The following is a 21937-nucleotide window of genomic DNA, read 5'->3' as shown; positions in this document are numbered from 1 at the left end:
TATTATTTTTTTTTAATTTAAAAAGAGAGAGAGAGACATACCCCCAAAAGAGCAAAGGATGTTTGTTATTGACCCTTGTGTATAAAGAGGGATCAGCTCTGTTTGTTTGCACCCGGTAATGATGTCAGGAACAGGGTGTTGTTCCCCCCCCCCCCCCAAGTCTGGTTTTATCCCTTTTTTTGGAAGTGCCTTTGGTGAGTCTCACACCCTGGTGCTGTTAGCAAAACAATTAGGTTAACAGTGCCCTGGCTCCAACTGTCTGTCAAAGGCTGAATTACAATGCAAATAAACTCAGCTTTAGCTCTTCAAGATGTAAAACTATTAATATGATCACATTTCCATTTTTTCAGGCTGCAGAAGTGACCACATTAAAAGCAACGGGATTTTCTTGCAGTAGACACAGACGCTCTTCGTCTTCGGCACCTTCCTCCCTCACCCCAAGGCGGGACGGTGCATGCGCCCGTTAATTATTTGGAGGTGAAGTGAGGAGTCCATCCTCTTCCTCAGACTCCAGATTCATAACAAACCTTAAATTTTTCTTTTCGATGCCAGAAAATAATGTTTTCCCCTCCTCAGTTTTTTTTCCTGCTATTTATCACAAAGCAGATTTTGCACAGATTTTGGGCCTGGGCAGGTATAGTCCCCCTTTCTAACTAATTTAGTTTCTGCAAATACTGTGAGTGATTTTTGGGCCTGTGAGGAGTCTCCCTGGCCTGCTCATGTGAATATTTGCAAAACGGCTCTGAAATTATTCCAGCCTGCACCAAAGGTGTTCGTTTTTGTCCCCACTGTGTTTTACGGTTGGTGTTGCATTGAGTTGGGTGCAATTGTTTTAGAAATGGGTTTTGGTGATAGCAGCCGTGATTTAAGAGTTCTCTGCTTGGACTCACCTTGCAAGGAGTGACTTAGCGAGCGACCTGAAGCAACTTCTATCCTCATTATACGAAAAAGGAGGGATTCATCCGTGGGAGAGTGTGCGGGATGGGGACCCTTGGGGACTTCTGTCCCGCAAAGCCTGGCACTAAGAGGTCCAGCCGGACTTTCCCAGCGGACTGCAGCTGGGCCGCCTGAGCCCTGTAGCCTCTTGGTGTCTCGGTTTCCCCATCCTCTGCAGAATCTCGCTGGCAGAATTCAAATGGGGGGGGGGATCTAGGGAGTAATCTCAAAATTATTCCAGTGAGCAGGACCCATAAGAAGAGTCGTAGCGCGGTGCGCTCGTCGTTCGGTGAAAATTGGCCACATGCTTCCCCTCTGTGAAATGCTTTCCCGTCCTTTGGCGACAGGTGCTGTAAAAGTGCAAAGTATTATTATCAGTTTTGCTTTGCGTGCCATGCCTGGAATAATGTATATATATTTATTTTTATTATTATTATTTTTTAATAGCTGGATTGGGTTTAATACTTTGATATTTACAGCGGGTTGCAGACTTTTGGGCGCACCCAGGGTTGGGGAGCTCCCCTTATGCTTTGCCGGGGTGGGTGGGTGGGGGGGAGCCCCTCTGCACACGGGGGGGATGAGGTGGGGCAGGGGGAAGGACTCATAACCTTTCTGCAACCCGACCCGCCGCTTTACGCAAGGCGGTTGGAAATAAATATAATATATATGTATATATATATATTTTTTTTTTTTTTTTTTCCCGGAGCGACACCGTGTCTAGACGCCCACGTGACGGGGCCGGGCCGCTGCGCACTGCGAGGAGTCGGGGCGGGGCGGGCACGGCAGGGACCGTAGTGCTGCTGGCTCCTCTCCTACGGCTCCCCCCGCCCCCCCCTCCGCGCAGCCAGGAGGAAAAAAGAGGGAGGCGGCGGTGCGGGGAGGGAGCCAGAGTGCAGCCAGCGGAGAGGAAAATAAAAAAATAAAAAAATAAAATTAAAAAAAAAACCAAAAACCAAGAAAGGAGGAGGAGGAAGGGAAGGAAGGCAGGAGAAAAAAAAAAAAAAAGCAGCGAGCCAGATGCGCCGGCAGCAGGGAGAGGTTCGCCGGCGGGCTGGCCCCGCACACCCGTGTAAGCGGGGCGCGGAGCGGGCAGCGGGCAGGGCGCTGCGGAGGAAGGAGAGGACGCAGCCTCACTTTTATTTTCTTTTTTTTTTTTTTCCTTTCTTTTCGTAGCAGCCGGATCAAGACTCCGTGTGTTGGATTAATAACCTTTGGGAAGAAGGTGAAGGAACAAAAAAAACTAAAAAAAAAACCCAAAACCCGCATCAGGACCACCTGGGCTTTAAGAAAGGATACAACACTCCGGATGCGCTTGTTCTTCTCTTTTGCGACAGATGCTTGAGCCGATTCCGACGTCCGAATCTTAGGGTTGTTTGGGTTTTTAAAAATTTTTTTAAAAAGACATTATTTCAGCTTTTTGATTTCTGTCTTTCGGTTCTGCCCCGCGTCCCATCAGTCCCCTCCCCTCCACTCCCCGTCCCCCCCTCCCCCACCAGCACCGCCAGGTTGATGGGAGCAGCGGCCCCGCGGAGGCCGAGGATCCCCGGCGGCTCCCGCCGCCCTCCGCAACCGCGCAGAGCGGCGCGGCGCCGGCCGCCTCCTCCCGGCGCCATGCCCCGCGGACTGTAGACGGGCTTTTTTCTTTTATTTTTTTTTTTTGTGCAAAACCAGAGCGAGCCGCACCTCCCCTTTTTTTTTATTATTTTCCTCTCGCTCTTTAATTTTTTTTTTTGGGGGGTGTTGGCAGTGGGAACAGAGGCGCGGGCCGGCGCAGCCCCTCAGCGGGAGGCGGCGGAACCCGCGGTCCCAGCGCGAAGACTGGCGCATGCCACAGCCCGTCTCGGCCCCGCCGCTGCCACTGCCCTCCGCCGCCCTCAGCCGCCGCCGCGTCTCGGTTCCCGGCCCCTTCATGCGCAGCGGACGACATGCCCGTTTCGTAGCCGGGGGCTTCTCCTCACGTCCCGCATGTTCAGGACCAAACGCTCGGTGCTCGTTCGGCGGCTTTGGCGGAGCCGCGCGCCCGGCGACGGCGGGGAGGAGGAGGAGGAGGCGGTGGCGGCGGCCCAGGCCCCGGCGCGCCTCGGCGGCGCGGGGCGCGGGTGTTGCCCGGGCAAAACGGGCGGCGGCGGCGGCCGCGCGGCGGGCGCGGAGGCGGAACTGAAGGCGTTGACCCAGGCCGTGCTGAAGCGGTTGAAGGAACGGCAGCTGGAGGGGCTGCTGCACGCCGTGGAGTCCCGCGGCGGGGCTCGCACCCCTTGCCTGCTGCTGCCTGCCAAGGCCGACTCCCGGCTGGGCCAGCACTGGTACCCTTTACCGGTGTTGCTCTGCAAAGTGTTCCGCTGGCCCGACCTCCGCCACTCTTCCGAAGTGAAGCGGTTATGTTGCTGTGAATCCTACGGCAAGGCTCACACCGAGCTCGTCTGCTGCAACCCGCACCACCTCAGCCGGCTCTGCGAGCTAGGTAGGCGGGGAGGGGGACACGGGGGATGCAGGCTCCCTGCCCACTGAACGCTTTTTTTTTTCCACAGGGAAACCCCTCCTCAAAACGCCCTCCCCCCCCATCGCAGTGTTTTATGCTTTTTTTTTTTTTTAATATATATTGAGGGGAGGGAGTGCCCCCCGCCCCGGGCCCCCCGGCGTGGCCTCCCCGCCCGGTGTCGGGAGATTAGGGCCCGGCTGGAGCGGTCGGTCCCGACGCTGCCGCGGCTCCGCCGAGCCGAGGAGGCCCCGCTCAGACGGCCCGAGCTGCAGATAGGAGGGAGACTGGCGCCAGACGGCCCCTTTTGTTTATCTGACAGCTAAATATCAAGGCAATCACCGCCTCGCTGTCCTGCCTCCAAGCCCCAGAGCTAAGACAAACAGTTTTTCTAAAAGAATGCCACTGTTATCATAAGTTCCTATCTTCCTTTTTTTTTCCCTCTTTCTCATGGCTCTCTACTTTTCTAATTCCAGAGTCTCCCCCTCCACCCTACTCCAGATATCCAATGGATTTTCTCAAACCAACTGGTAAGTGGACTTCTTTTTTCAATGCAGACTGCAAATTTTTTTACAGTCTTTTTTTTTTAACACTCCCCTGCCTTTACCATGCATTTCGCTTTTGGACTGCTTGCCTGCATCTATGCCTTCTGATACCCCTGGAAAAAAATAACATATAATTTATCTAAGACATCCTCTGCACAAAGCAGGGTTTTAAAACCCTGGCAGGGAATCGAGGAAGGGTTGCAGTGCAGCACAGGCCTTCGCTGCTCAAGTCACTGGGAAAGCCAGGACAACCGTGGGCTCTGGTTGGAAATGGCAGTGCTCCCGCACCCCTGGGTAAATTTGTTGGGATTTAGGTTGGGATGCAGCACAGCTCTGGCTAGCATCTCCCTGATGGCTGGGAATCCCAGTGAGACTTGACAAATGGAGTTGGTAGAAATCTTTTTGTGCTTTAAGAGCCTAATTCCGCCTTTTCAGGTTGAAAAAATTAGGAAAGGAGGTTGAAAAGGTATTTTTTTTTCCCTTTTTTTTTTTCCTAGCACTGCTCTGCGTGCCTGTTGCTTGTAATTGAATGTCAGGGTGCCAGGGGAGAAGCCCATTCGAGGCTGGCACCAGCTCTTTTGCTGTTGTTTCCATAAACTCTTGGTTGGCAGCGAGCTCACCAGGTCTGAGATAAATCGGGCTGGGAAAAGGAGAAGTGGGGAGAATTGGAAACTGGGGGAGCTCGGGGAGGAGCAGTTCCTGGCTCCCTGAGGATTAGGGGATTGGGAGGGTTGACTGGAGCGCGGTGGTCTCTGTGGTCATGTGGTGGTGCAGGGAGGCAAAGATTGGTCTGAAGACCAATATCAAGTCGGGTTTTTTTTGGCCAAAAGGGCAATTTCTTTAAAATTGTTGCTCTTCAATTCTTCAGGACTAAAAGAAACCCTAAATTTGAGGTTGCTCCAGACACGCGGGGTCCCACTCCTCCCTCGGAGGCTGGACTGTTGTTTTTCCCCTCTGCAGACTCTTGAGAAACGCTAATAACTCTCTTTATGCCATCTGAGAATAAGCGAAGCTGTTTAACAAACAAACAGTTGAGTTGCAAAGCATGAAATATTTTGCCTTGGCATGAAAAAACAGGAGATAAAGGCTCATGAATGAGCGAGGGATATCGGGAGTAGGTTCAACATCCCGAGCACGTGCTGGGATGCAGGCTTGTTCCACAAAATACTCTGAGGGTCTGCTGGGTCATGAAGTTTTGGGGATTCAGACGCAACAGGCGTCATTCATGCAGTGCTCCCCCAAAACTTTCTATTTCTGCTTTTATTGCCTTTGTTTCTACCCAACGACAATCCTGGCGTGGGATGCAAGGAGATTCGGAGCTGCAGGGTTCAAGCTTGCCTTCAGTTTCCTGTAAAGATGTTAGGATAAATCATAGAATCATAGAATCATAGAATCACATGGTTGGATGGGACCTATAAGATCATCTAGTCCAACCGTCTTCCCACTACCATTGCTGCCACAGCTACTAAACCATATCCTGTAGCTTCTCATCAAGCCGCCTCTTGAACACTGCCAGGGACGGAGACTCCACCACCTCCCTGGGCAGGCCGTTCCAGTGCCTTACCACTCTTTGAGAGAAAAAGTTTTTCCTCAAGTCCAATCTAAACCTCCTCTGGTACAACTTGTGGCCATTTCCTCGGGTCCTGCTTGTTGCCTGGAAGAAGAGGCCAAACCCCTGTTCATCACAACCTGCCTTCAGGAAGCTATAGAGTGCAATGAGGTCTCCCCTGAGCCTCCTCTTCTCCAGACTAAACAATCCCAACTCTCTCAGCCGCTCCTCATAAGACTTGTGCTCCAGACCCTGCTCTATTAGCAGGGTTTAAATGTCCAATCTGCCTCTGCCAGGACCTCATGTTCAGTTATATATATATTTATTCATTAGCAAGTGTTGACATAAGGTAGCAAAATGTGTGTAAACAGAAAAGCTGCAGAACATGAATGTGCCATTTCGAAAGGAAAAATTATTCCTATTGGCCAATAGGAAGTGATTAATGCTGCCCATTGGAAATGCAGAAACAACTGGGTTACTCACCAAAAAGTCCTCTTTTTTTTTCCTTTTTAAAAGAAAAATCCATTTGGCAGCTGAACTCTTGACTTAACGAGGCTGCGACAGGCACAAGCGGAGCCTGGAAGTCTGTTGTTGCAGGTGAATTTTGCAAGCTCAGGACTTCTTGACGTTTCCTCTGTGGAGGGACCGAGGATTTCCCATCCCAGCATCGGTGCCATCTCCTGTAGCAGTTTCCCGGCTGGATGTTGAGGATTGCTTGCCATGGGCTGGTTAGATGGGAGAGGGTGGTGAGGTGCTGGTACAGATTGCCCAGAGAAGCTGTGGATGCCCCATCCCTGGAAACATTCAAGGCCAGGTTGGACTGGGCTCTGAGCAACCTGGTCTGGTGGAAGGTGTCCCTGCCCAGGCCAGGGGGATTGGAACTGCATGATCTTTAAGGTTCCTTCCAACCCAAACTGTTCCATGATTCTATGACGATGGGAAGGTGTGAAGTCTTTTGCCTGGCTGATACACATGAGCCATCTTCTCCCCTGAGATCTTGGGTGTGAGCGATCCCTCCATTTCAACTTGGGCAACTGCATCTGCCAATGGAGCTGGGAATGTGCATTCAGCAGGAAACTTCTGCTTTTCCATCTAGCATGTCAGTGGCAATAAAAATATTTAAGTATTTAGTGCTATGTCTTTTAAGTGCTTCATATGGCCAGCCAGACAGGAATATGTGAAGCAGCATGGACTCTAGCAGCGATTGCCAGTGCCTGTGATATTAGAATCACAGAATGGTTAGGGTTGGAAGGGACCTTTCAAGGCCATCTGGTCCAATCCCTCTGCAAGGAGCAGGAACATCTCCAACCAGATCAGGTTGCTCAGAGCCCCGTCCAACCTGGCCTTGAACGTTTCCAGGGATGGGGCATCCACCACCTCTCTGGGCAACTTGGGCCAGTGCCTCACTACCCTCAGCATAAAAAAAGTCTTCCTTATATCTAATCTAAATCTACCCTATTTTAGTTTAAAGCCATTACGATGAGGATTGCTTTTTTTTTTTTTTTGGAGGTGATGGAGGTTGGGACAGGCTGTGCCGCTGGCTGGAGGAAAGCAGGGATGGACAGAGAGCTGGGGGGGGTCTGCTGCAGGTAGTGAAACCCCACATCAGTCTGTGTGTTGATAGGATAGATCTGGTATTTGGCCCGTAGAGTGGAAAGATTTGCCCTTGACAGCCAGGTTATCTGTAGGAAGGCTGTAGGTCCAGCCTGGCTTCTCGTTCATCAGGGAGAGGACTTTCCCTCTTCCTTAGATGGGACGTTTGCAGGGATAGATGACGATGGCTTGCATGGGGCCAGGCTCACCCTGCAATCCTGGAGGCATGTGGGAGCTCAGCATCCCCAGTATCCCTGCAGGAGCTGACACTTGCAGATGTGTTGGAAGCGAGGTGGGTAGTAGTGCCCCCACATTCAAGCAGATATTTTGACATGTCATTAAGTGGGACAAGGGGCTACAAGTGGCTGTGTCTATCGTGCTCCTGGGTGCCTGGTCCTGGTGGTGCTGTAGTACGAGAGTGCAGGAAACCCACTGAGATATTGCTGCAGAGCCGAATGCCCTCCAGTGGTATCAACTTTCCGGGGAGTTGGAGACTTGGCAGCTTTCAGGAACTATTCGGCACCTTGCAAGGTTGGGCTGGTGGCCACCAGGAATAATTGTTGATGGTTTTACAGTGCGGGGAGGCGGTTTTGGGAGGAGATTCACATGCTGTTGGCTTGATCCTACCTCTGATCCGACGACCTCTTGGTGCTGAAAATAAAAGGAGCCTGAGTACCCCCTACTAGCAAGAGCCCTTGTCAGATCTGTGGATGGTGGGAAGAGTGCAAGGATGAAACAGCCACGTGTAGGGCGGAGAGCCCAGGAGAGTCCCACTTTTGGGCCTATCCCACACCTGGCCATCACTCTTGGTCTAGAGTCGAGGTGCGTCAGCTCTGTGTCCTCTAAAGAGACTTCAGAAGATAATTAATTGATGAAGAGAACTGGCTGTTGGATGCTGGGGCACGGGAACGGAGCTGACAGTTGTAAAGAAGCCCACACTTGGGCTTTCCTTTGATGGATAGTGTGGATCAGGGAGTGGTCCAGGTGTTTAGAGAGGCTCTGAATCCATCCTTGTTTGCAGCCTCCGCGCAGAAATGCCAAATGGATTCGGAGTCAAACTGGATCAGTGTCGCTGTAAGACCAGCCTCGCTCCGTTGCTGGGGTTATGCATTTTACATTGGGCTAGGTTTCCCTCCTGCCGTCCTGTCCCATGTGCTAACAGAGGACCTGGTCATGTGTGATCCCTAGAGTAGGACAAAAAAAAAAAAGAAAAAAAGAGAAAACCCCTATTTCTTTAAAGCATAGAAAGCAGGACAAGGCATTTAGAGAGTGTATCATATACAGTATTTCGCAAGTAAGTCTATTTCCTGTCACTCCTATTGTTTTTGGCTTGATTAAGTATATCCTGTTAAACTGTATATTCCTGTTAGGGCTTCTATTTTACTCTGATAAAATGAGGTTATGCAGACAAGAATTTCTTTTTCACTGGGATTTCATGGATGAAATCTGGAAAAATTACTTTATCAGTAGGAAGAAAGTTATCTCGTCTCTCCTGGTGGTGGCCCTTGCTTTGAGATAGAGCCATGAGCAAAATGATGTCATTAGGGAGCCCAAATTGGATGACACTCAAAGTCCCCGTCAGCCTGCCGAGGACCAGAAGGTTGTGTGAACTTCATGGATCTTCTGACATGGAGTGTCCTTGAGCTCGTCTCCCCCATGGTAGTGATTGAAAAGCTGGACCTGTAGGACCAGGAGATCGGTGTTGGCTCCTGGCTCTTGTCACCTGAAGGAGCAGTCTTGGGGTGGCAAAGTCCAAACCTTGAACTCGAACACCTCCATGCATCAGCAGAAACCTCATAACAGGGCAGCCGATCTTACCCTGCACTTGCCCCTCTGTGTTGTGTGAAGGAGTAGATCCAGTTGCCCCCCTGTTCCAGGAGGTGACAGCGGGGTGCAAGCTCTGCCAGCAACTGGCAGTGACAAAAATTGAGCGGGGGAGTGCAAATGTAGACCGTTTGCTACAAAAGTGCGGCAATGAGACATTTCCCTTTCAGTTCCCGTTTTGGTGAGTTACAGGTGTTGAGTAAATTGGGTGCGTAAAGCCACGATTTAAGCATTTTTGGGAGCTCGCTTACATCAGAGTGACCAGAACCTTGATCTCATTACCTAGTGACTTGGACAGAGTGGTGGCAGCCAGTCTGTAATTTTTGCAGGTCTATAATCAGCGTTGGCTGGTGATGAAGTGCAGCACGCAACCTTGATTGAGGCGATGAGTTAGGGTGGATGCTTCTTGATGAACTACCATCTCTGCGTGGACAATTAGTAATCGCTTTCTGCTAAACCCTTTGGAATGTGTGTTCTGCTTGCGGTGATGCTGGGAGCCTGCGAAGAACCACCTATATACTGATTTTTTCTTTTCCTCCACTCCAGCAGATTGTCCAGACTCTGTGCCTTCCTCCACTGAAACAGGGGGAACTAATTGTCTAGCCCCTGGGGGGCTTTCAGGTAAGACATCTCTTGTTGCCCTTGATTTTGACTGTGGGTTGCGGTGACTGAGGGTCCTGATGGAAGGTGAAGTGATGCTGGGTAGTTTTGGGTGTGCAAGTCATTGAGAAAGATGTTCTCGAAGGGGGAATTAGGTTTCATTTCAGTAGCAGCTGCATACCTCATACACAGAGGATGTGTTGAAATCCCAGGCGAGGTTCTCCATCCCCGAAAGCCCATATTTTCTTTCAATTCCAGCCTTATGCTCCATTAATTTTTGGAGTGAGGCAGGAAGAGGCGTGTTGGGGAAGGCAAAGTGATGTTGGTCACCCATTCATTCGGATATGTGGATTATTGGAGCAGCTATGGTTGTGCCTCACAGAAGGATTTGGCGTCAACTCTCCTTGACTTGGTGGTGGTAGCTTTTGTCTCTGGGACAAGAGCTGTGCTTGGGCTTTGCTCCTGGTAGGGTCACCATCATCCTGGTAGGGTCAGCATCATCCCACATCTCATCTCATGGTGCCCAGGGAGGAAAGGTGACCTCGTTTTTTGCCAAGACATTGCAGAGGGAGTTGGACTCGTTGGACTCCCTTCCAACTTGAGATATTCTATGATTTCCCTTGTTTTCCCGTTTGCCATCTCCTTCAGCCTCCAGGTGCTGTTACAGAATGAGGGTTCGGAGGGTGATTTCACCACCCCTCTTGGGTTTTTCATAGAGTCCTAGAATGGTTTGGGTTGGAAGGACCTTTCAAGGTCATCTAGTCCAACTCCCAACACCTTTTCCAAGGTGTGATGTCTCCAGCACCGCGACTCCCACCCCGGACCAGCCAACTCTGTGGCTGGACTCTGTCTCTACCGGGATTAAAGTGTCTGAAACCATATACCTGCGTGAACTCCCTGATGTTCGATGGTGCTTCCCTTTGTTGGGATGTCTCCCCGTTTACAGTTTATTCATCACCCTGAAACTGGAATTTCAGAAATAGGTTGGTGGTGGCCACGCGCGCGTGCATCTGCCCCTGCCTCTCTCCAGGAATTGCATTTGGTGTGGATGTCTTTAAGTGAACCTTGTTTGTTTTTCTTTGGGTGTAATATATACCCTGTCTGTTATTTGAGAGGGGAGCATATTGTTTGTTCAAAGGCCCTAATGAGGATTAATCAAACGGAGGGGGAGAGGGAACAGAGAAATTTGTAGCTGCTTTTTTTTTTTTTTTTTTTTTTAATGCAGAAGACTGTTGGGTTTGTCTTTGGTTTTTTTTTTTGCTTTTGGAGCCTATAGCTTTAGGGAAGGAAAAAAAGAGACTGTATAAAGAAAAAAGACAAGAAGCAAAACAACACAATAAGGATGTTGTTAGATTTTTTTTTTCTTCCTTTTTCCTCCTGAAATACACCTGTTGTGGAGGGGAGGAGAGAGTTCAGTTCCACAGGATACCACATGAAATAAGCGGAGGAAGTACTCACTTTTAAAAGGGGGCTTTCTGTAAGATTCAACCTATTGATAACATCTCGTCTGGAAGGCGGGAGGTGGGGGTTTGGGCTGCAGGAAATAACACGACTTGTTCCTGGTGCTTCCTGAAGGGCTGCGGGAAGGGGAGCCCCAGCTCCTTGATAGAGCCTCCTTCCCAAAAGAAAGCACCTTCCCCCCCGAAAATGCATTTTAAAAATTTATTCTATTTTTTTTTTAATTATTTCATTGGATTGGATTTTTTTTTCTCTTCCTTATCAAAGATTTCCCCCCTCCAAAGCCTGGAAACAGAACCTTTTATGATCATTAACCACTCTTTTTTCCTCCCCAAATGTAATTGTAGCCATTTAGTTTAATGAGGAGCTGATAGGAGAGTTGACTCATGAAGGGATACAGTTACCTACCCAAGCCCTGAAACAAGGCCGAATGCCTCCACATGAAAGAGCATTTGTTTTGAATTTGCTCTGATTTACTGGCATCTCCCTTCTGCGCGCAGAAGTGCAGCGCTTAAAATTCCCAACTGGAGAGACCCAGTTGAGAAAGAAAAATAAAACGCACTTTGCAGCGATCTTCCAAAGCTTGCTTTCTCCTTCTTTTTTCTAACCCCCCCCCCCCCCATATTTCAGTCAGCAGAAGAGTGTGTTTGAAGAGGGCTTTAATGAGTTACTGACAGTGTACATGGGGAGCACTTAGGCTTGGTCTTACCTAGGTTTGGGTAGATGGGGATGGGTTGATGCTGAGTGGAGAATCCAGCATCCCTCGTCCCCTCCAGACCAGGGCTCTACACGCTGGATTTGCGGTTCCTTGATGAAAGGACAGCTGTAAGAAAAGAAAAAAAAAACACCCTAATTTTTGGTAGATTTGGAAGCTGGAGCAGGAGGCTGAGGAAGAAGACATCACGGGTGGATGGTGGTGGTGGGTTCAGTGATGGGGCAGTGCATGCTGGTGTAGTAGTGGTGTTCAAAGTCGCTAGACCTGCTCTAACGTCTGGAAGCTGTAAGGGCAGGGTTTAGTGAGGCAGATCGCTCTCTGCACCGAGAATTTGAGGATGGGGCCAGCCTGCGGTTCACAGCCACTCTGGCAGGGAAACTGCATGGCGGAGGTTGAGAGGGTGATGGCAAGAGGAGCGTTAAAAAGGGGGTCAAAGCAAGCACCCTTGCAGCTCTACATGAGGATCCTTTGATGATGAGGAGTCTCAGGTCCAACCACCACTGGGGTTGCAGTCTCCTGGAGGCTGAAGGCAGTTTCGCTGATACCAGAGGCGTGCAGCAGGATGTGGGAGGGGGAACGATGCAACCAGGGGGAAGGTATGGGGAGTGTTTCCCCTTTGTGATTACCAATCTGAGCTGCTCTTTCTCTTCTTCCGCTTTCTGTTCTCCTTCCTGGCCCAGGAATGCAATATTGGGTAGTCCTTGATGCCATGCTGGTGTCCTCTTCTCGTCCCACCTCCCATGTCTCTTCCCTAGACATCCCCTTCTCCAGCTGATGCACCCCTCACTCCCCCGAGGTGCTGGCTCTCACTTCCATATTCTTGCCTTTCTTTATTTTCTTATATCTTTATTTTTATCAGTGGTCACTCTGTGGGTAGGTCAGGAATTCTTGCTCACAATGTCTCCCACTGAGATGGTTGTTCTCAGGTATTACCAGTCCAGATCCTTTGTATCCTTGATGTGGTTAAAGAGGAGAGCAAAAATAACACATTGGAGATAAAAATAATTTCCGTAAATAGGAGACAGAGGGTGGTTTTTCCTGTATTTTGAGCTGACTTGTTCCCAGCAGATGTGTTTGGTTATGACTCTTCTTTCAAACAAGCAAAGCCGTGCTTGGAGAGCCTGGAGGTGGCTGACTCGAGGTCCGGTGGCATCTGATTGGTGGGAGCTGAATGCTCATACAACCCATGGAGATTTACTCCGAGGGTAGGAGTGAGCTGATGGTACTTAACAATGTTGATGCTGGGTCTCCATGGAATGCTCTCCACTCACCCCTGGACATCTCCCTCTTGACCCGTGTGTGGCGTGGGGCTGGTGGCTCTTGGCCGATGGAAGGTTGTGGTGCCCATGGTGGGCAAGAAGGTGACTCCTGCAGAACAGATGGATGGTGCTAGATCTGCTGGCAAAGCGAAGCTCTCCAAGAGGCCCAGAGCTGGCCATCACAGAGGGAAAGTGAGGTGAGCTGGATTGTGTCCTCGCCACCTCCACTACTTTTTAATTTATAGGAGTTATTCATAAAATAGCAAACCCGAGAGTTTATCCAGTTTCAGCCCAATCCTGTTGACTTGCCCTGACTCTGGAACCACCCCAGAGTCTTCTGGAGCCAGTGGAGGTTGAGTGATGATGCTTGATCGGTGCTGGACCAAGGCTCTCCAAGGCTTGAGGCTGGGAGACCTGCAAGGCTCTTTCGGAGCAAGCACAGCCTCAGTTTCTCCCTCCCAACTCCTCTGTACCAAAAAGATGGGAAAAGACCTCCAGAGACTGGAGAAGCATCAACATAATTCCCTGCTCCAGCTCTCCTGGCAGTGGGACCTCGTCTGGTGCTTGACTGAGTGACATTTCTTTCCAAAATTGCGGGCAGGCCGGGAATGTTTCACTGTATCTCTGATCCACACTGGTATCTACTTGCTGGGGAAGGAGCACCTTGTCCAAATCCGGAGCTATTCACCCCCTGAAGCAGCTCCCCATCGCTCACCCCCCACGTAATCAGGATCCCACATAGTTTCTACAGCAGAATCTTGCCTGTATTTTCCCATTCCCCCCTCCTTCCACCTCCCTCTCATACAGAGTTTATAACCTTCTGTGAAATGCCTTTATTTACAAATTGGCATCCTATTATAATCTGAAATTGAGACATCTTCCTATGGAACTAGGATTGTATATTTGTTCCAGGGATAAACAATTGCTTGGGAATTTTTTTTTTAAGTCCCTTATTCTTTGTTTATTTTTGAGCCTACGTCCTTTTAATATTATTTTAATTTACTTTGAGCATTGCAGGGCATTGCACCCTTTGCTTCCCAGCCTCGTTGGAGATGTAAACCCCCCCTGCTTACCTAAAAAAACACCGTCCCCTCCTGGAAAGGACAAGGTTATCAGGGGTTAATGCCAAGATGACAGCACTAGAGCCTCTGGAGCAAAGCAGGCTGCCTGCCAGGCTAGGAGCCTCCCGGCTTGCCTTGCACATCATCTGACCACAACGCTTGGCACCGACCCCGGGACTCTTGGCTTGACCACTCACTCCAGCTCCTTCGGCCCCGTGGGGTTTTTTTTTTTAATTTTTTTTAAGGAGGATCTCACCCTGCAGGGACCCCTCCCCAGGGACATTGCTGGGATGCTGCAGGGATGCTGGAGGCATCCTCCTCCTGGCTAATTAAAATTCCCCCAAAGCCAAGAGGACCCATTTACTAATTACTTTTAAGTGCTCTAGAGCCTTTTGAAACTTTCCTAGGTACTCTTCTAGGATGAGTTTAAAAAAAAAAAAATTATGACAGAGGTGCTCCCTCCATTAAACGCCAAGTGTTTCAATCCATCCCTGTACAACTCCATTAAATTCTGGATGGATTTTCCTAACCAAACGGTGCCTTGAGAGCAGTTGACAATAAAATGCAGAAGACGACCCCACCACCAGCTAGTCCTTCATGGTGGGGATCATGATGGGAACCACTCGGAATTTATCCTGCAACCTGGCATTTTTTAGGGAGAAACAAGGACAAAAAGGTGAATTTTGGAAGTTAGAGTGCCGTGGAGGGATTCAGATGGTGCTCTGCTCCCAAAAGATGTCCCGATGAGCAGCGGCAACTTGATCGCTGGGGACATTTAAAACTCGACGGGACAAAAACACTCGTAGAGAAGCAGCCCCGGGCTGGCAGGGATATGGATGGCATCACTTGGGTATCACTTACACTAGAGGAACCAGTAACATTAACCACACACATTTCCCCGCCACCGGCATGGGGAGATGCCCATTTCTAACTGTGGTGGCCAAGACCGTAAACCTTGATGCTGAGTTAAAATGGGCTACACCCTATTTTAGGCTGCACAGGAGAAAAAAATGGGGTGTATGGAGCACCCTCCCCCCAGCCCTAACTGGGTGTTGTAGGAGGGTGGTGGGCTGGGTGGCGGGTGCTGACCGGGGCATGGCACGGGTGGGTGCTAGCCCCATCGCTGTCTCCAGCCAGCTTGAATGACCCACGCCACAGTCTGGCTGCCTGCCTACTGTCACAAAGGAGCTTCCTTTCCAGTTTATTTTCAGCGCCAAGATATTATTAACCGCTCAGGCACGGTCTCTGTTCTAACCACCCTCGCTTTTTTGCATAAATTGCTTTGTTTTCACTCCCTTGTCAGCGTGCTGAGGCCATTGGCTTGACTCCCATGCCGCTGGGGGTACCAGCTGCATCACGGCTGCTCTTGAGGAACAGGAGGGCACGAGTGGCCTGATCCTGTGTGGGACTGAGGTTGGGGAAGGGAAAGAGCTTGACGTCTCACAGAATTTCTGCCCACTGGCTTTGTATTAGCTCCCTGCTTTTTTTTTTTTAATTATTTTTTAACTACTTATTTTGAGAAAAGCGGCATCTTGGGTGTTGCCAACTCCCTCTTTCTCTGCAGTTTATTTTGTTTTATTTTGTTCAGTTTTTAAATTTCTCCTCTCTCCTCTCCGTTTAGCCCCACTAGGCAGCTATCTACACAGTCTTTCTCTCACTGCCTCCACCCTCCGAGAGAATAGAGAGAGATAATATAAGGAAAAAGGCTCGAGGTTTGAGATAAGGACAGGGAGAAAATCCTTAAAGTTACCATCACGGGCAAAACAGACTCGACTTGGGGAAAACTATTCATTTATTATTAAAATCAAAGCAGGAGAATGTGGAAGAGAACAAAGTAACTTCCCCCCACCCCTCCCTCTTCCCAGGCTTAACCTCTACCTCCTTCCCCTCCCCAAGCAGCACAGGGGGGAACAGGGAATGGGAGTTTATGGTCAGTCTATCACACATCACTTTATGCTGCTCCTTCCTCTTCCGGGGAAGAACTCCTCACATTCCTCCCCTGCTCCAGCGTGGGGTCCCTCCCACGGGCCACAGTTCTTCGTGAAACTGCTCCAGCCTGGGTCATTTTTCCACGGGGTGCAGTCCCTCCAGAACGGCTGCCCCAGGGCAGGCCCTCCATGGGCCACAGCCTCCTTCAGGCATCCGCCTGCCCTGGTGTGGGGTCCTCCACGGGCTGCAGGTGGATCTCTGCCCCTCCATGGACCTCCATGGGCTGCAGGGGGACAACCTGCTCCACCATGGGCTGCACCACAGGCTGCAGGGGAATCTTGGCCAGGAGCAGCATTACTGCTCCCCCTCCTTTTTCACTGACCTTGGTGCCTGCAGCCGTTCAGCCGTTCCTCTCACAAGAAATTCTTCACAACAGGCTGGCAGATGCCTCTCAGGTTCTCTTCACATCTCATCTCCTCTCCACTTCTTGCAGCCAGGCCGGGCCGAGTTGGGCCCAGTTGGCCTCCTGGCAGGAGGCCAGAGGGTGAGGCCTGCAAGGCCCACAAGGCTCGCGCCTCCCCCTCTCTGCCCCCGCTCAGCGTCTTCACATCTTCTCTTTTTTTTTACTTTGTGTTTTTCCCCTTCTTAAATACGTTATGGCAGAGGCGTTATCAGGGAACATTCTGCTACCAATTGGCTCGACCTTGGCCAGCAGCAGGTCCGCCCTAGGCCCGGCCGAGGCCACTGAACAAAGGGGAGCAACTTCTAGCAGCTTCTTACAGAAGCTGCCACCGTAGCCCCCCTTCTTTTCTCTCCTCTCCCTCACTCTCTCCCCCTCCCTCTCCCCCTCCCCCTCCCTGTCCCTCTCCCTCCGTCTCTCCTTTTTTTTAATGCAGTTTGCATCCCCCATGCATGGATCTGCGTTGGGAGCCACCTTGCAAGGGTTCTCTTTGCTGATGAGCTCCAGCCATCGGGTCCAAAAAGCTTTTTCCAGGTGGTTTTGTGCTATTGGAGATGTGACGTGGTGTTTGCTAACAGACAGCCCTTCTCTCTCCTTTCTTTTTTTATTTTCTTTTTTATTTTTCCCTTATTTTTTTCCCCTCCCCTCTTTCGGGTAGCCATTTAAATGTGTGATGATAATTTTCACCCTGTTAATTAACAGGTAACATTGGGACAAGACAGGAAATTACATCAGTCTTTTATGAGGAAAAAGCCAAGAAAAAAAAATACAAGAAAACATAGTTATTAGTGAAAGGAAAGAAAGTGCCGGGGAGGAGGAGAAAGAAAAGGAGAGAAAAGGAGAAAAACCCCATTCCATGGGCCCCACTTTTCTGAGGGAGGCTGCTTCAGTACTTTTATTTTATTTTTATTATATCAAAAAATATTTGACTGGCGGGGTCACCTTTGCTTGAGCACGGTGCTCGAGCTTCTCAAGGAATCTTTTTTTTTTTTTTTCCCCATGCCTTTTCTCAGCTTCCTTCCCCAAACTGTGAGGCCGAAGGAAGCTCTTGGCCAGGAGACTAATTTTGGTTTGGCTGCTCAGCCCTTCAGATTGGTCCCCACCCAGTGTCATTATCTTGGTTTTAACTTGCAAGGGAGGGGGGAAACAAACCACCCTGTAAGAGCTGGCTCAGCCCTTCTCTACACTTTTAACCTCGCTGCATAAAAAACCTCCCGGCTTCAGCTTCCCAATTGGGTTGTGCCAGCAACACCGAAGCACCACAGGGTGGTTGCAGGAGGTTCCGCTGATGCTCTTGGTGATGCTCCTCCATGTGCAATGGCGGGTACCCAGCTCTGTGATCCTTCCTCATCCTCCCTTGGGGATGAAGTAAGATGCCTCGTGGGGTGCTGCGTTTTGGTGAGCCATCTTTGGGATGAAATCCTGGCTCCCGTGGGCTTTCCTGGCTTTTCCTGGAATACCTGAGTAGGTGGAAAGGTAGATTTCTCCGTTAAATGAATAACTCAGAACCGCTCAGGCTATTAAGCCTTTGGAGCATCATTGCAAATACGTACCTGTATATGTATGTAATAAGTGAGGCTATGGATGGTTATATATATATATATATAATTTGAACATATATGGGTTATATGGGGGATATATATATGTAGGTTGAATATATTCAATATATTGATTATATATTTAATATATTCAATATATTTAATATATTCTATATATATTGAATTATATATAGCATACATATAGGTTGAATATATTCAAAATTAATTCTATATTCATTATATTCAATATAGTCAAGATAATGAATATAGAATTAATATGTTGAATATATTCAACCTATATTATATATATAGGTTAAAAAATACATCTATATAAGTTGAATAGATTTTCTTTGTGGAGCTGCCAACGCTGCATCAATAAGAGCTGGCTTTACATCGGACAAAGTCAGGTGTTGGGAAGATGGTGAAAGTTCAAGCATCCTTTGCTTTTGCAACCAGTAAAGTTGGCTCCGGAACCGGTGATTTTTGGTGATGGAAACCGATGGGTTGAATTTATAGATGCTAAAAATTGCCGGGCGTCGCTGCTGAATGGGTCGTGTGTTTTTTTTGCATGTTGGTGTGCAAGGTGAGGTTTTGAGTGGAAAAGCAGGGAAAATAGCAAAGTAGAGATGGGGTGCTGCTTGCCCATGCGGGATGGCTGCCATTGACCCTGTGGCTGGGCTCCTGCAGCATCTTCCTGGGCAGAGTGAACAGAGTAAATAACTCCATAAAATCCTTCGAGCAGGGATCAAATAACAGGAGTTTTATTTAGGAAAGGAGTTGGGAGCCTGAAGTCACATCATTGCGTTTGAACTGATGAATTCATTTTCTTTGGAAGCTGGGCTGAGACTTTTTAGCTCATTATAAGGAACAAACTCATAAATCTTCATACGTGGAGACCTGTAGTTTTCCTGTTCTTTGTCACAACAGAGCATGGAAAATGTATCCCAGGTGTCAAGAGCACGAAGCCTTGACACACCTGAGGTGTTGCACCAAGATTGTTTTCTGGAGGAGCCAGTGTGGTACTGGATTTGCCAAGCAGCGGTGCCAAACCCTGAATCCCCTGGGCTTTGCCCTTGTGGGAGGATGCTACTGGGTCTTGGTGATGCCACCTCGACTGTGACACGGTCCTCGCCTGGGACATGATGCCACTGCTGCCACCGAAAGCGGGGTGGGATGAGCACGAGGAGCTTTTTAATTTTTAATTTTTTTTAATTTTTTAATCCATGTGATGCCGACCTGCCCCATTTTATAGCCTGGGGCAAACCTCTGCCAGCCTCCATTTGCGAAAGGGGGGTGCCAACTTCTCCAGAGTGCTGGGAGGGTTAATTACTTAATGAATGTAATATTCTCTATAATTGCTCAGTGTTATTAATCCAGAGCAAAGTGAGAGGCGAGGGGAGGGGTGTGTGCTTGGCCAGGCTTGTGAACTCCATCCAAACGCCGTCTGTCTGTCCATCCCTTGCTTGCCCCCTGCCCTGTCAGGGGCTGATACCGTCTGTCCCTGGGCGGTGACCCTGCCTGTACACGAGCACGCTTTGCCGCCTGCTCTTAGGAATAGACGTGATTAGATTAGGAAGGCAGACAGAAATAATGATTAACTTTTTCAGTCTGCATGCTGTCTCCAGTCTGGCGCTGGGTGGGTTTTTTCCCCCCCTAAGTAGACCCTGGCCCCACGTCGACAGGGTATTAGGTTGTAAAGAAAGCCAGGAGGAATGAAGGCAAGAGAGGGAGGGGAAAGGGGGAGCCTTTTCCATCAGATCTGGGACTGGAATTTATTGGCAGGAATGCAGTAAATGCTCCAAATGCCAGCCCAGCTAAACAGTTTTCATAATTGTTATGGAGCAGGTCATGACGGGCGTGAAAAGGACTTTTGTTCCAACTCTGCTTTTTCAATTAATTTACATCCCTGTAAATTTTTTTTTCAGTATTGAAATGAGAGCAACAGCAATGCTGTGTGTGTGTGTGTGGAATGCAGTTTGGGGGGGGGGAATCCTAATACACATCTGGGTATTAGGTATCCATTTGGAAATCCTAGACTGCTCTGCTTCAGTTTTTATTATGGTCTTTGCAAATGTTTTTATGTGTAACACACATAGCTACATGTTGTCAGTGGAGAGCTGTGGCTTTCCTGGGGCCGTAACCCTGCCCTCCCCAGGGCATCGCTGGGTACCAGGTGACCCCTCAAACCCTTGCAACAGCGGAGCTTTATTTTTAATTGTGAAAGTGTTTTGAGGTCTTCATCCTCTAAAATCGAGCTCAGTGGCTGCATTGAGCAGGGGCTGTGACCCTGAGCTGATTGTGAAGAATTTCTTGTGAGAGGAATGGCTGCAGATGCCAAGGTCAGTTCAGAAGGAGGGGGAGGAGTAATGCGGCTCCTGGCAGAGATTCCCCTGCAGCCTGTGGTGCAGCCCATGGTGGAGCAGGCTCTCCCCCTGCAGCCCATGGAGGTCCATGGAGGAGCAGAGATCCATCTGCATCCTGTGGAGGATCCCACACTGGGGCAGGTGGATGCCTGAAGGAGGCTGTGGCCCATGGAGGGCCCACACTGGGGAAGCCGTTCTGGAGGGACTGCACCCCATGGAAAAACAACTCATGTCAGAGCAGTTCATGAAGGACTGTAGCCCGTGGGAGGGACCCCACGCTGGAGCAGGGGAGGAATGTGAGGAGTTTTTCCCCCAAGGAGGAAGCAGCAGCGTAAAGCGATGTGTGGTGGACTGACCATAACCCCCATTCCCTCTTCCCCCCTGTGCCGCTCTCCGGGAGGGGGAAGGAGGTAGAGATAATGTTAAGCCCGGGAAGAGGAAGGGGTGGGGGGGGGGGGTTACTTTGTTCTCTTTCTCATGATCCTGCTTTGGTTTTAATAATAAATGAATAGTTTTCCCCAAGTCGAGTCTGTTTTGCCCGTAACGGGAACTTTAAGGTTTTCTCCCTGTCCTTATCTCAAACCTTGAGCCTTTTTTCTTATATCATCTCCCCCTATTCCCTTGGAGGGCGGGGGGAGTGAGAGAGAGACTGCGTAGTCTGGTCCCGAGCAGGACTAAACTACGACACTTTGGCATCCACATCAGTGATTTATCCTGGCGCTGGAAGGGCAGGATGCTGTCATGGGAGCCTCTAGCACAACCCAAGCCAGGAGAGATAATTCTGGCAAGCTCATCCTCAGGTCTCATTTGCATCATGGCGAGTCAATAGCCCTTTGTGTGCTGGTGTCTCCTTCTGAGAAGGTTTCTGGTTGAGATCTGAGTTGCGTATGGGTGGAGAAGAGGTGTGTCTTGGTAGCTGCTGAGGACAAAGCATGGAGGTGGTACCAACCCCAAGTCATTTGGTGGTTGCATGGCAGCATCTCGTGAACTCTGGCTTGGGCTTCCTGTGTTCTCCAGAGGAGCCTCTTGGCCGATTGTCAGTAAAACACAATTATTCCAGGTTGCTATCAAGGCAGGGGAGGAGGTTGGAGGGTGCATGGGGCTGCAGAGCATCCTGCAACAACCTCCTGAGCCAGCAAGTCCTCCCAGGACATCCCCACCAGCACAGGAGAACAGCAATGGGGATACATGCAGCTAAACCAGGATTTCTGGGGATTTTCCACATGGACCTACATGTCCTTGTGCCTATTCAGGTGGCCCAGGGGTCTTTAAAACCCTGTGGATGTTGACAGCACCTCTCTGTAAGAGTCTCCCCTCTTGAAGCATCCCTTTGTCCCACTCGCCTACTGGATTGGAGCTTGGGGAAGGGATTCCCGTCCTACTGCTTTTTTGAACCAAGGGAAAAGTTTTGCCACATCTTCGAGGGGTGCAGAAGGAGAGGCAGATAAGGAAGGTTCTTTAAATTAAAACTTCAAAAATAATTAGACTGACTGTATACTAAATGACAACAAAGAGGCTCATTTACTGTAAATATTATGAATGGATTTGGCTGGCTTCTTCATCCCCACCCTTCCTCTAAGGCTTTTCTCTGAGCTGAGTCGAAATTCGGCCTTCAGACAGCACAGTACTCT

At 49.6% G+C, this 21937-nt stretch overlaps 1 protein-coding gene and 1 long non-coding RNA gene across 3 annotated transcripts in view; both read left to right on the top strand.

The window, feature by feature from the left end:
• Nucleotides 1-21937, top strand: part of LOC147596583 (uncharacterized) — a 173806-nt gene that overhangs the window by 117871 nt on the left and 33998 nt on the right. The gene's annotated exons all lie outside the window — the stretch shown is intronic.
• The window catches only part of LOC104478070 (SMAD family member 7), a 30408-nt gene continuing 11286 nt past the window's right edge, over nt 2816-21937 (top strand). Inside the window, exons 1-3 of one of the 2 annotated variants that reach the window (XM_086769689.1) lie at nt 2816-3397; nt 3889-3942; nt 9473-9544. In XM_086769689.1, coding sequence (XP_086625815.1) covers nt 2902-3397; nt 3889-3942; nt 9473-9544 — 622 coding nt within the window. In that variant the 5' untranslated portion in view covers nt 2816-2901. Of the gene's footprint in view, nt 3398-3888; nt 3943-9469; nt 9545-21937 lie in introns of both variants that reach the window. The other variant, XM_086769688.1, reaches the window with a different exon arrangement.

The sequence above is a fragment of the Chlamydotis macqueenii genome, chromosome W, assembly GCF_036417535.1.
Source record: "Chlamydotis macqueenii isolate bChlMac1 chromosome W, bChlMac1.mat, whole genome shotgun sequence".
In the NCBI taxonomy this organism is placed as follows: domain Eukaryota; kingdom Metazoa; phylum Chordata; class Aves; order Otidiformes; family Otididae; genus Chlamydotis; species Chlamydotis macqueenii.
Note: the sequence above shows the minus strand (reverse complement) of the source record. Positions and strands in the feature narration are given on the sequence as shown.